This window comes from Olea europaea, chromosome 17, assembly GCF_002742605.1.
Source record: "Olea europaea var. sylvestris chromosome 17, O_europaea_v1, whole genome shotgun sequence".
NCBI lineage: Eukaryota > Viridiplantae > Streptophyta > Magnoliopsida > Lamiales > Oleaceae > Olea > Olea europaea.
Window position 1 is genome coordinate 13,873,532 of NC_036253.1, and position 13,331 is coordinate 13,886,862.

The 13,331-nt window shown below is 33.2% G+C and overlaps 3 protein-coding genes across 3 annotated transcripts; 1 reads left to right on the top strand and 2 right to left on the bottom strand.

Annotated features, from left to right (window-relative positions):
* Window positions 1-459: 459 nt before the first annotated feature.
* LOC111412995 (E3 ubiquitin protein ligase RIE1-like) lies at window positions 460-4,426 on the top strand. The gene is made up of 4 exons (XM_023043874.1): window positions 460-1,024; window positions 2,725-2,844; window positions 3,230-3,521; window positions 4,034-4,426. Exons 1-4 carry the CDS (start codon window positions 609-611, stop codon window positions 4,193-4,195), a joined length of 990 nt encoding a protein of 329 aa, XP_022899642.1. The 5' UTR covers window positions 460-608; the 3' UTR covers window positions 4,196-4,426.
* Window positions 4,427-4,454: 28 nt separating this feature from the next.
* LOC111412996 (50S ribosomal protein 5 alpha, chloroplastic-like) lies at window positions 4,455-5,892 on the bottom strand. The gene is made up of 2 exons (XM_023043875.1): window positions 5,758-5,892; window positions 4,455-5,060 (listed from the first exon to the last, which is right to left on the bottom strand). The coding sequence occupies exons 1-2, from the start codon at window positions 5,843-5,845 to the stop codon at window positions 4,699-4,701; spliced, it is 450 nt and encodes a 149-aa protein (XP_022899643.1). The 5' UTR covers window positions 5,846-5,892; the 3' UTR covers window positions 4,455-4,698.
* A 6,261-nt stretch (window positions 5,893-12,153) lies between these two features.
* LOC111412997 (calmodulin-binding protein 25-like) lies at window positions 12,154-13,326 on the bottom strand. Its single transcript, XM_023043876.1, has one exon. The coding sequence runs from the start codon at window positions 13,085-13,087 to the stop codon at window positions 12,437-12,439; it is 651 nt and encodes a 216-aa protein (XP_022899644.1). The 5' UTR covers window positions 13,088-13,326; the 3' UTR covers window positions 12,154-12,436.
* Between the last annotated feature and the right edge of the window lie 5 nt (window positions 13,327-13,331).

The following is a 13,331-nucleotide window of genomic DNA, read 5'->3' on the forward strand; positions in this document are numbered from 1 at the left end:
ACTCAATATGATTTTGTTTCACCATAACCACTCACTTTATACTTAGTATTATCATTATCATCCAATTTCATATAACATTTCACCATGGTCACCCAATTTCTTTTTATCATTTTTATTAATTTTAAAAAAGGTAAAACATATTTTTTAAAAAAGGTTTATAAAATAAAAAAGAAACTATTATATATATATAATGCAAAGTTGCTATTTTACCTATTTTAAAATTAATGAAAATGATGAAAAGAAGGTGAGTAATCATGGTGAAATGTTATACAAAATTAGGTGGTCATGAAATAAAATTAGATTAAGTAACCACGATAATATTAAATATAAAGTTGGGTGTCATGGTGGAATAAAATCAAATTAAATGACTATGATAATATTAAATATAAAGTTGGATGATCATTCATAAATTTAAATTGAATGGTCAAATTTTAATAAAAATATAAGTTAGGAAACTAATGAAAATTTCCCCAGGTGTACAATGATTTCTTTCTCAGTTCGTCCTCCACCAGTCTCCGCCCAAAACCACTTCCCCAAATCCTATGGACCCTGAAATCCCCTACAAAAAACAAGCACAAATAGGCTGATTTCACTCTCACAAACATACAATGGATCGAGAGCAGATGCAGACTTTAAGTGCTTATGGAGACATGGGACCCACCAGCAACTCCATAGACTCCTTTGACCACCACCACCACCACCACCACAGGATTTTCATAGATGATGAACCTGAAAATGATGCACCACTCAGCACAACAGATTGTGGCTACGCAAGACCCTTTCTGTTTCTTGATATAATATGGAACTTGGCATTTGTTTTGGTGTCTTTTTCTGTGCTTTTGACCACCATTCAAGAAAGACCCTCGACTCCTTTAAGGGTTTGGATTTTAGGGTATGCTCTGCAGAGCCTTCTGCATGTGGGGATTGTGTGGGCTGAGTATCAAAGGAGGAGTCTTGATGATGTTGGGGTTCGAGAGTTTAACTTTCGTGGTCTCTTTACGTTTTCTTCACTGTGTCATAACAGGTAAATTCAGTTTGATTTTTATTGAGAAAACTCTCGGGGATGTTGAATTGATATATTTTTTTGTTATGTGTTTGAATGGCTTTTTGAATGGTCTTAAATTTAGAATGTGTGGTTGATGTTGGCATGTTGAGATCCTTGTTTCAAGAAAGCAAATGATATCCAGAAAGACCCTTCAAATGCAGGCTTTTAAATTTGTTTATTATTGAGAGAAATGGGTTTAGGGCTGTTAATTTAGTAGTATTGGGATATGACCTTTTTCTGAATATTGCTTTTCATGGATCTTGACTTCTTTCGTCTTCTTTGTTTTCAGTTGTTATTTTGTGTAATGGAGCTTAGTTTTGAGTATGAATGAATCCAGAATCAATGGTTTTGTAAACATATGGCAACTTGACATATTAAACGTGGTTGATTTCGTTATTCTTGACTTGATTGTGTGGAAAGTGATAATTCCCCTCAATGTCTTTACATATTTCCCGTGCAATTGGATTCTTAGCTAACTAGCAACTGTGGTTCGCCTATCGATTCAGTTTAGAATCCAATTGCAGAGGAGAGAAGTAAAGACGCCAATGTGCATTGACTTCTTGAGTTAAGAATCAAGATGAATCTGATCATGTTTGCTACAAGTCAAATATCAAGTACTGGACCTGTTCACAAAATTGTTGAAGCCGTATGTGTTCGGCAAGTTGAAGAACACGATAAGAGCTGGAATTTTTGAATTCAGGGGGACAATGTTTATACTTATTCATTAGGATTTGTTTATCATTGTCTTGATATGACTATATATCCTTATCAGAGTAGGTTTTTATCTCTAGCTATTGTGGATAAAATAGGATTATGATATATTGATAGAAATATAACCGGAATACATGGTCTCTATTTGATTATTATTGTTGTACCCTAATAATTATGAGGTCATTGCTGGAAAATACATTCAAATTGAACAAAGACCGGCCCCCACCCACCCCAAACTATGCAGTTTAAACCCTACTAATATTTTGAAAAGGGTGTAGTTATGATTGGACAGGGTGGATGTGAATTTGGGTGAGAAGAAAGGAAGAGGAAGGGGGCTGCAGAGCTGTTTCTTCTACCGGTGACCAGCAGCAAAGTAACTATGGGAGAAGGAGAAAGATGCAGAAAATGGAGAAAGGGAAAAAGGAAAGAGCAGAGAGAGGAGAGCAAGTGTGAGAGAGAAACTGCGATAATCTGTTGTAATTTAATATTGAAAGGTTATTTTGGCCCAAAAATTCATATTTTTTTTTTCATACTATTACATGTTAAATCTATCTCTTAAGTTAACTATCCACATTTTATCACATGGATTAATCAAAGGTGAAGGGGAAACCCCTTTTTTTCCCCCTTTTATTTATTTATTTATTTTTTTGTGTGTGGAAGATTTAAAAGATTATCTCCTAGTTCATGTTTTGATTTAATGTACTTCATTGGCCTTATGTTTGATATACATGTTTTAATTTAAAAGAAGAAGCTCACTAGTAGTTATTGATTTTTTTAATTGAATTTTTAATGACTCTTATCTATTTAAAGCATGAAAAGTCTTGCTTCAGTACATATTCTACTCTTATTTTTAATACCTGGGGTTACAGACAATCGAGCTTAAGATTTTGTTACAAGATCTCAGAATGTAAATGATTTCAACGGTCAGCAATTTTAAAATTATGATTCTCTTTGTTGATAATTTCCAGCATTATCAAGAAGCTGGAATCCATTAATACTGTGATTTCATCAATTTGGTGGGTGTTTGGATTTTATTGGACTGTGACGGGAGGCCAAGCACTTCTACAAGAGTCTCCCCGGTTATACTGGTATGTCATACATTTTAACATTCGAAAATGATCGCCCCCAATCTAAATGAAATATTTGAATGATCTCAGAAATGTAAAACAATTTTAACAGTTATGCAGTTCTCATAAAAATGTTGTACCATTTTCAAGGCAACGTGTTTGATCGCAGAAAATGGCTTTTGTAATGCATAATAATATTGATTTTTTTAGTTGGTTAGATTCATATGAAGAGTTCTTCCTCAATTCAGAAATTCGCCAGGATTATAAAGAATGGAACTTTTTGAATCCCCATCCCAACAGACAACACAAAAATAAAAGATCCATCGAGTAAATGACATTTGTCGATTTGCATTTACAGTAAATGATGCATAAGACCTCTCTCAAAAATTAATTCTCGAAATTGCAGGTTGTCGGTGGTTTTCCTAGCCTTCGACGTGTTCTTTATGATCTTCTGTATAGCAATGGCCTGTATCGTTTTCTTTGCATTGTTCTGTTGCTTTCCTATCTTATCTACAGTTGCCTATGCTATGACCGTTGGAGAAGGAGCATCTGAAAATGATATTAGGGCTCTTCCCAAGTATAGATATCGCCTGCCCAATGCTTTGGGAAATGATATGAAGCAAGAAGAAGTTAGTATAACTTCACAGTCTGACGACAGTAATCTTGCAGCTGAACTCACTCTTAATCCAGAGGATTCTGTAAGCATTTATGCCTCCATCTTATTGTTTTCTTTTTCCATTTCAGTTCAATCGAAATTTTCTTATGTTTTTCATACAATGTATGCAATTCTCCTCGCTATTTTTCATTTGTCTTCCATGGGGAACTTGAGATTTGATAATGGAAGGAAGAACACAAGTTTTTGACAGGTGGGGCTGGGAGCAGTCATTTCAGCAATGTTCCATGCTTACAGCAATACGTTACTTAAAGAAAATCGTTTGTTTAAATTTAACCGTTTTGTGCGCACTGAATTACTGACCATCGACATGTATTGTCTATTAGAATCTCTGTTTGTGTAACAATTGTTGCATGTATATCTATTAGAATTTCTCGGAGTTGTTTATGAACAATTTTTACTCTACTCTTCTGTGTTGGCAGCTTGAATTGAGAAATAACAGATGCACTTGGTCACCTTTTTGCCTTAGTTTTGTTCGTTTCGTTTATGAATGTTTGTCTACTCAAATTTGCACTATGATCTATTTTTCCCTTGTAGGAGTGCTGCATATGCCTTTATAAGTACGTTGATGGTGTAGAGTTGTGTACCCTTCCCTGCAACCATCATTTCCACCATACATGCATTGGCAAGTGGCTGCAGATTAGTGCAACCTGCCCTCTCTGCAAACTTAACATTCTCAAGGGTAAGAATTCGGTATGAACAGAGTAGACTTATTTTTGCAGAAAAAGGAGACGATAGAGACATCTGGGTGGCGCCCATTTTCGCGGATTCTGCCTGCTAAATGTACAGCAGGAATGCAAATCAGGAATGCAAATTCCATGCACAATTGCATCGAGGAATCTTCTTGTATCAGTTTTTGCTTTTCAATGAATGGTGTATTGAACTTCACTCAACTTAATTATGATATTTGCAGATAATTGCGTTTTATAGTCAATTATATCCCTGAAATAAACCCAGATACATATAATCAAATTGATTTCAAGCCCCCGCGCCCCAAAAAATGAACATTCTTCTTGTTCTTCTACGGATATCTATACCAGAAACATGCGTCCAATCAACTTGAACTGACTGAAATGAAAAATGATATCTACTGATATTTTAAACGTTACTACGTTAAACATTTGAAGTCGCGAAAGATGAATTGCAATGACATGGTAAGGAAACGAGTAACTATAAACCTGCACGAGATCTTGATGGAAGGTTTACACATTCTTGTTCTTCTTCAACTTTGAAGGAGGCCATCGTCCTTTCTTCCTCAGGTGGCGCTTCCTAACAAGCCTCTTTCTCCTCAGCCTAATCTTCTTTGCCGCCTTCATCCTCATCTTCTGCTCTAGCTTCAGTTGTAACTTGGATTGAAGAGGAAGGTTCTCGATGGGAACATTTTCCTCGTTACTTTCCGAGGGAGAGGCAGGAGACTCCGGATCAGTGGAGCCTACTCCATCAACGTCAGAAGATGCCTTTGTAATCAATGCCCCTCTCTCTTTGAGAATAAATGGAGTTACAGTTCTGTACCCGACATATGATTTTGGCTTAAAACAAACGGAATTGCTACATGATCTGGAGACTGATAAAAGAACCCAATTGCAAAATTCAGTAACACTATCAACTTCACAAACAAGACTAGAAGTGGAAAATCGACAAGAACTACAAACAAAAGTTGCTGGTTTTAATCTTTTTTCCTTTGATGAGAAGTCTAAACTACTGAATTTGATAAGCTTAGTTTTAGTTCATCACAAATAAATATCCATCTAATCAAAATTTTTGGTAGAAAACTACAAAAGTTGGATTCAGACGATCCTTCAAGAAGCTTGATGTCCAAAACATAATATGCTTAACAAAAATTAGTACATACATATTCAAGATGAAATGGAGACTACAACTGCCTAGCCGCCTAGAAACAAATAAACAATTGTAAAAGCCAAATGAATGGATCTGCATTATATATAACTAAAATTCTATTTCTAATGTCAACGAATTGATAAGTAAGAAACAAAGGCAAATGCTTCAGTCAATACATTTCTCTGCGAGAGTGTGTGTGGAAGGGAGATAAATTAGCGTACCAAGACAACAAAAACTCAGAATTCATAAACAAGAAGTAGAATTAAAAACACCATATACAAATCAAAATTACCACAGCCAAGATAATGAGTGACAAACAAAGATATATTCATACATACAGATAAATAATTGTAGAACGCTGCAATAAATAAATAAGCAATATTTACCTAAGTACTAAAAAAAGAAGAATTGTTTGTACTTACAAGGGTGGGCAATAATTGCTGAACGAATTGGTGAAGGTGAGACAGAGGAGAGCGGAATGGTGGGAGTGCTGGTAAAGAGAGGAGCCATTTTTCTTCTACTGGCATTGGGTTTTCTTGGATAAGCCTATCAGCACATTTTTGTGCTGTATTTTCTAAGAAAAATTTCACTACGAGTCCCCATTTTATGATCTTTATTGTAGCTTGGTCCCAATCCTTTTTTTGTACCACCCATTTGAGCTTTTAATTTTGTAGCATTATTGGGCGACTTGTGATGAACTTTAAATGTTTTTTGATGGTTATCAAACTTATCAAATTGTTTTTCATTAGTAATTAAATTTTAAAACTTTTTCTGATGGTCATCTAACTTACTAACCCCTTGTCTGGGAGAGATTTTTTTCCCGTTACTAGGTCCTATTTTGACTGCAATATTTGACTGTCTCAAATTAAATATGAAAAATGCTCATCCCCTCATGAAGAATGAATTAAATGTTAAGGGGACAAAAAAGTCATTCTGCCTTAAAAGTAGTCCACAGTTGAGAATAGCCTACATGGATAACGGTCAAATTTTGGTTTCAACTCTGTCCAAAAGCACTCCTAGACAATGGCTAGTCGTTCAGGGGAGGACCCGCCGACCCGAGGGGGGTCCCCTAGGGTCACTTGACCCTTCAGATTTTTCAAGGTTTTTTTTTCCCCTATTTTTCAGGCTCATTATGAAATATCAAATGAAGTTGAAATATTACATTTTTAATATCATTTTGGAGTACTTACAGTCTAGTATTCCACATCGTTAATGTTGAGCGAAATAGCCAATCGTACCAAATGTTACGACGCGTCAAAATAAGCCGTTCTAAACTAATATTTCGATAACAAGTTAACTTTAAATTTTTTTCAAGATTATACGCTAGCCATATCCATAAATCTTCTATATCCTCTCGAAGCTTATTTGGAGAACTATTTCATAAACATATCGAATGATTTAAATTAATATAAAAAATAGTTAAGCATACGTCAAACTTGTATATTAAAAAGAGACGTATAACTAGTCATTTAAAAAAAAATCAATTATTTTTGTGCGACAAATTTTTCACTATAATTTACTTCATTTTATTAGGAAATTTTATATGTGGTATGACGTCAAATTTTATTTTTTTTGGACGTAAAAATTCTTAATAAAATTTTTATTACTTCATAGGGGTTATAAATTGTTATACTAATTTTTCGTCTTGATTATTTTTATATCTGAAAAAAAGTTATGTATAAAAAAAATTCAATCATTTTTAGGATTTTTTTTATTATTGTTTCATTTTCCTCTTAATCAATTAATTTTTTTTTCAAATGATGTCAAAAATTTTATTAGGAAATTTATTAGATTATTTTTTTAAAAAAATTAATTAATTGAAAGGAAAAAGTAACAATAATAAAAAAAATCCCAAAAATGATCGAATATATATATAAATTTTAGATGTAAAAATAATCAAGATGAAAAAGTAGTATAACAGTTTATAACCCATATAAAGCAATAAAAAAAAATTTCGTCGCTTTTTTTAAAAATTTGATTGTGATCCTCTAATGTAAAATGTTTATGTCCGGATACATTTATGATTTATAACATTTTGGGATCATTGTAGTAGAAGTCTCAAATCTTTGAAACATTAGTAAACTTTTCCCAAATCTTTGATTTGTTACAGAAGTCACTTCTAACATTTTCAAATATTGCAGGTGAAGTTATTTTGGACGATTTTCATCCACAATTCCGTCAGTAGACAAAAAAATTAACTTTGACCACATTTTTAATATTTTAAAATGGGGCAAAAGAGTAAATTTTCATTTATCACATTAAATAATAATTAAATTAAAAAATAAAAAACCCACCGCCCGATCTTCTTCCTCCTACCCCACGCCACCCCCAGTCTTCTTTCAGATGTAGCAATAGAGTTCAGTTTTAATTTATAGACTAGTGGTTTCCATTAAATCGACCCATCTTGAAGTTGTGATTTCGTGGGAAAATCTATCAATTTTGTTGTCTACTGTAGAACCCGATTCAATCAAAACCTGAACAGAATCAACATTTCTAGATTTAACAGCCAAGGACAAGACAGATTCTCCCTCTAAATCCCTTCCATTTACATCTGTACTAGCCTCAATCAGGCCCGAAACGAAGAATGAATTTCCATTCTTTGCAGTAAATCTAAGCAAATAACTTAACTGAAAGTCATCACGCTGAGAAATTGCTTTTGAAAACAAGAAATTCATTTCCAAGGACTAGTTTGAAGGCAAAAGAAGAAATTCAACAACTTGGGGTCCAACAAATGAGATCAGTATTGTAGCATCTTTGAATATATGCGGGCCGAGCTTTGAAAACTGTCGCCGTAGATCATCCTGATGGGCTTTTTCGGTAGGCAGCATTGATGATCGGACAAGGACTGTCTACGAAGGCATTGATAACGATGACTGATTCAAAAATAGAGTCAGAGATGTAGTTGAGAGAGATGGGATGAGAGAGAAACACTGTGAAAATGAAAATTTATTAATAAATGGGGTGGGGTAGGAGGAAGAAGACTGAGTTTTGGGTTTTTTATTTTTTAATTTAATTATTATTTAATGTGATAAATGAAAATTTACTCTTTTATTCCTTTTTAAAATATTTAAAATATAGTCAAAATTAAATTTTTGGTTAACTAACGGTATTTTGGATGGAAACCGTGCAAAAGGGCTCCACCTACAACGTTTGAAAATGTTAGGGGTGACGACTGCGACAAATCAAAGTTTTGAAAAAAGTTTGCTAATGTTATAAAGATTTGGGACTTCTGCTGCAATTTTTCCAAGATTTAAAGTCATTTTTTTGTGGCCCAGGACGATCAAGGGTTTAGAACATTTGTCTAAGTCAATCCCATTTGCGAGATCCTCAAAAAGCTTGTAAGTTGAATGAAATGTGTGGTTATAATTGAAATTTGATCAGTTGAAAGTTGATAAAATAATCGAACGAGCACTCAATTACTCAAATTAATTAATTAATTTTTATTTTTTTAAAAGAGGAGTTTAGTCTTGTATTACATAATGAAATCATAAGCATGAAATCATATTTGTATGTGATAGGCAATGTCTTTGACTAAGTCAACTCATACGTCAGTGCTTACAGTTATGACCGCAAAAAGTAGGACAAAGACTCGCGAGTCAACAACCACCCCAACTTCACACCCACCACTCCACTCAGACCAACAACCATCCCCACTATTGACTCTACTCAAATTTCCCCACACAGTATTCCATTCTCTTTCAATTATACCCTTCTGTTGTCACTTTTCTACAATACATTTTTTTTAACTGTTGGATTTTTTAGATGATATTTAATAAATATTATATTTCAATAAGAAATTTTAGTTCGTGTTTCACTGCAATCTTCATCTACTACAAAAATCTCCATTTCGTGTCAAACTTTTAGTTGTTCTTGGAACAGTATCCTCGACTCTCAATTTAAATGCTCTAATCAACGACAATAATCTATCATTTGTCATTGTTCAATAGTAATCGATCAATTACTTATAGTATAAATTACTTTTGATATATAGCCCCGTTTGGTCCCCATTTTCTAGAAATGAAAATGAGTAGAATAGTTTTTTTTTTTTTTTAAATGAGTGGTTGAAAAAGAATGATTTTTTTTTTATTTACGTGTAATACTATTTTATGCAAGATTATTTGATTAAACATAGAAGAGAGAAAAATAGAATTAAATGTAATGTAATGAAATTTAATCGGTGCTAAACTGGGATAATTAAATAATTTGATTAAAATTTATCTTTAATCGATAATTTACCAAAGATTTGGACCGTCAATTAAATTGTGCGGGTTTCAAAATAAACATCATTCTATATATGTGGAAGTCAACATTGTACAGTGACCGTCAGATGATCATGGGCTTCCGTGTTTGACGGTATATGATTAGTCTGGACAATTATCATGTGGACACGCGTCTATGTCACGAGAATCCAAGATTGGACTTGAGATTGTGGGGCAATTCGCAATACAATTGCTTAAGACCACGTTGTTCATTTAAATAAAAATCAAGTCAAAATTGAAAAATACCAAGACAGGGTACAATCAGGTACAGCCCTCCTTAATTGACTCTTTATTTTGATTCCTTGACCCCAAAAAAAGTTTTTGCTAAAAGTATTACTACTACTTTTCGTGTTTTGTATTTGCTTGATACAACAATTTTGTGGCTTGTATGTGAAAAGTTGCTTGATGATACTTAGAATTGAATATTTGATTAATCGAGCTTCGAAATTTGCTTGTTGTAAAAATTTATTTGACATAATGTTAGATGTGAAACAAAAATTAGTGACGTAGAGTACATAAAAGAACTTACGACTACATATTTACTTCAATTAAATTCCTATTTATTTGAATTTTTTTTTTATCTATTTAGTCCATGTTTGATGGCTACTATTTAGGTAACATGAAGTTTTAAATAATAATTTTTTGAAAAATATGGTTATAAAGTAAGAAAAATTTTGAATTTAATTGCAGAATATTTTATTACGTGAATGTGTGATTGAAAATGAATATTTAGAAAAAAAGATTTTTGAAATAATGAATGTCAAACAGGAGCATAATTTCTTGTATTAAAAATGAAAACTTACCCAATTTAATAGTAAGTTACATTTAAAAAGAAGTAAATAGATATCAAATATTTTAAATTTACTCCTAATACTTTCATTACAGTTGCATAATTAATTTTTAATAAAAGAATTGTCTACTATTTTTTATAAGAATTGTCATTTAACCTCCAAAAAGTGTATCGATTCAGCTTTTCAATCACTCCCTCACAAGTAAGAAAATAAAATCTAACTTCAATAAGTTGGAAATTGAGTGTTATGTGACAATAAAAAAAGAAATTTAGACGATTAATTCTCAATTGAAGTGTAGCATTAAACAATACTATATAGTACTTAGATAAAATTTTAATTTATTTTTCTTTAGTCGATGTATTAAACTTGGTCTCCCTTGCTTGTTATTGAGTAATATAAATATTTTAATGATAATTTGTCGCAATTCCACTAACACTTATAATTAAATACTCCATTTTCTAGGATACAGTTATAAATCAAGGATATTATTTTAATTTTTCTAATCTCAGTATTTTATTATTCTAGTCTGACCACGATAGGCAACATTATATAGAATTAATATATTAAGATTATATATATATATATATATAAGACAATCTAGTAGAATCTAGTTTATATGTTCTTAAATCAAAATGAAATATTTAATTGAAAAAAGAACTTGAAATTTCAAAGTTCAAACTCGATAATGACTATGAAGATCACACAACGATCGTTCTGACAAAGACTACAATAAATTAAATTACAAGTTTCCATAGGAGAAAATAAACAAATCAATAAATCTATGTTGGGGTTAAAAGTTCTTGATTGATTAATCTGAGTCAATTCCATTGCTCAAAGTCCATGTTAGAAGAAGGGGTTGGCATGAGAATGTTCCACCACAGCAGAGGAATGCTGAACTTTCTTAAAGACTCGTGAAGGGAAGAACACAAATTGTGGCAGTATTAGACGAAGTAGACCGCATACTAAAGGTATGAGCTATTGTTAGAACAGTAATATTAATTAGCGCCACTGATATTTAATTATTCACATAAATCTAAAATCATTTCCTTACTCTTAAACTACACTGTCTCCCAAAATTTATTATTTAAAAACCCATTCTTTCAAAAAAAAAAAATTCTGTCAAATAGGGACCAAGTTACATGTTCAATTAAATACAATGAATTATGATTCATTTAATAGGACAAAATATACTGACACCTAAATTGATGCTCAACAATCAATATCAATGATATTATGCCCTTGTTTGATTCTCATTTTGGAGGAAATAATGCATTTCGAATAGTAAATTGATGAAGAATGTGTGGTTAAAAATTAAGGGGCGTTTGTTTCTCATTTTTGCAAAAATGAAAATGAAAAATAGAGCCGTTATGGACTCACACGATATATAAATTCAAATTTGGTGGCTTGATTTGATGGATAACGATCATATTTTTTGTTTTAATGAAAAAAATGAGAAACAAACATGGGCTGAAGAAAAGTTTTGGATTTGCGTGTAATATTATTTATTTGAAAAATGTATGATTAAAAATGAATTTTGAACAAATGAATTTTTTGATGAATAAGAATCAAACGATGGTTAGATAAATTTATTCTTTATTCTCGTCAGAAAGAGGTGCAATTTTCATAATAAGTAACGGTAAAAAGTAATAATTATTTAAAAATTATATTAAAAGTTCCAGCTCTTTCATCGTAATTATTCCTTTTTTGCTCTTAAAAACCACAATAATGTGCTTAGCCATAAATAATAAAATCCTAATCAATTCACATAGCAATACGATGTGATTAAAATTGATAGAGAAATGATTGAAAGTGATACATTAAACTACAATAACTTAAGTCACAATTATACATCATATCATACAATAGATTTCCATCCATACAAGCCATGTCCCAAATTATTAACAGCTTGTCCGATTTTACCCGTCTCCAAGATTCCTTTTCAAAAAATTAAAAAGTACTTAAAAAATAAAAATCGAAATTAAATCCATTTTAGCGATCGGACTGTGAGAGTCGTCGCTGGACCGGTAAAGTTAAAGCTCATTTGCACCACATTACATATCTTTCCAAGACTCGAGGGTTGGAAAGTTGCAAAGAGAGTTGAAGTCAAGCCCACCGGAGCCACCGTCAGTAACCACCGTGGCAGGTGGCTGAGCCACCAAATATGAAATTGGGTCGACTTGGTGACGGCGGGTTTGGCTGAGCAGAAAAGATGACGTGTCAAGAGTTGACAGGCCTCCACTCGGCTGCAACCGGTTGACTGGCCTTTGAGGCTCAGGCTTCAGAACCTGAGTAACCGGCAGCTGTCCGTTCATGCCCCCAAGTCTAGCTCCTGTCATCTGCTGTACCATTTGTCTGAAATTCGCTGGATCAGCAGATATAAACGTCGTCGTTGCACCTTTAGACGCACGCGACTTCCGTTTTGTTATCTTCCGTGTCAACCCGACGGTCCGAGGTTTGGAAACCGAGGCTTCACATTCCGAACCGCCGGAGACGGAGGGGGTTTGAAACAGCATCGTTTCAGGCTTCTCCAAAAGAGACGTGGGGGTGTCGGCTGTGGTGGCGCCACCTGTATATGACATTTGCAAAGCTTTAGTTAGCTTTTCATTCTCTTTTGTGTAGAATTCGTAAGCCATGGAATCCGTGAAAGATCCCCGGAACCTCCACGGTTGTTCAACAGTTACATAATTCTCAGAAGAAGCCATTAAAGATTCTGCAAAAACACAATGAACCCCACTTTTCACCGACAAATTGGAAAACCCAGAATCAAAAGATGTTTATAAAGAAAAAAAATCTGGATCAAAAAATGCAGAGGAGTGGTGAGGTTAAAGGAGCGGGGTGAGTATATAGAAGAAGGGGAGTGGTACGGAAGTGGGGATAAGGAGACGGCTTTCCTAGGAACACGCATGCTCAATCTGTGTACCATGAGTAAACCATGGTTTATGTAAA

Coding starts and splice junctions, on each gene's coding strand:
- LOC111412996 (XM_023043875.1), bottom strand. CDS start 5,845: ATGGCTCCTCTCTTTACCAGCACTCCCACCATTCCGCTCTCCTCTGTC. Junction 5,061..5,757: donor AGCAATTATTGCCCACCCTT/GTAAGTACAAAC, acceptor TTCTTTTATCAG/TCTCCAGATCATGTAGCAAT.
- LOC111412995 (XM_023043874.1), top strand. CDS start 609: ATGGATCGAGAGCAGATGCAGACTTTAAGTGCTTATGGAGACATGGGA. Junction 2,845..3,229: donor GAGTCTCCCCGGTTATACTG/GTATGTCATACA, acceptor TCGAAATTGCAG/GTTGTCGGTGGTTTTCCTAG. Junction 3,522..4,033: donor CTCTTAATCCAGAGGATTCT/GTAAGCATTTAT, acceptor TTTCCCTTGTAG/GAGTGCTGCATATGCCTTTA.
- LOC111412997 (XM_023043876.1), bottom strand. CDS start 13,087: ATGGCTTCTTCTGAGAATTATGTAACTGTTGAACAACCGTGGAGGTTC.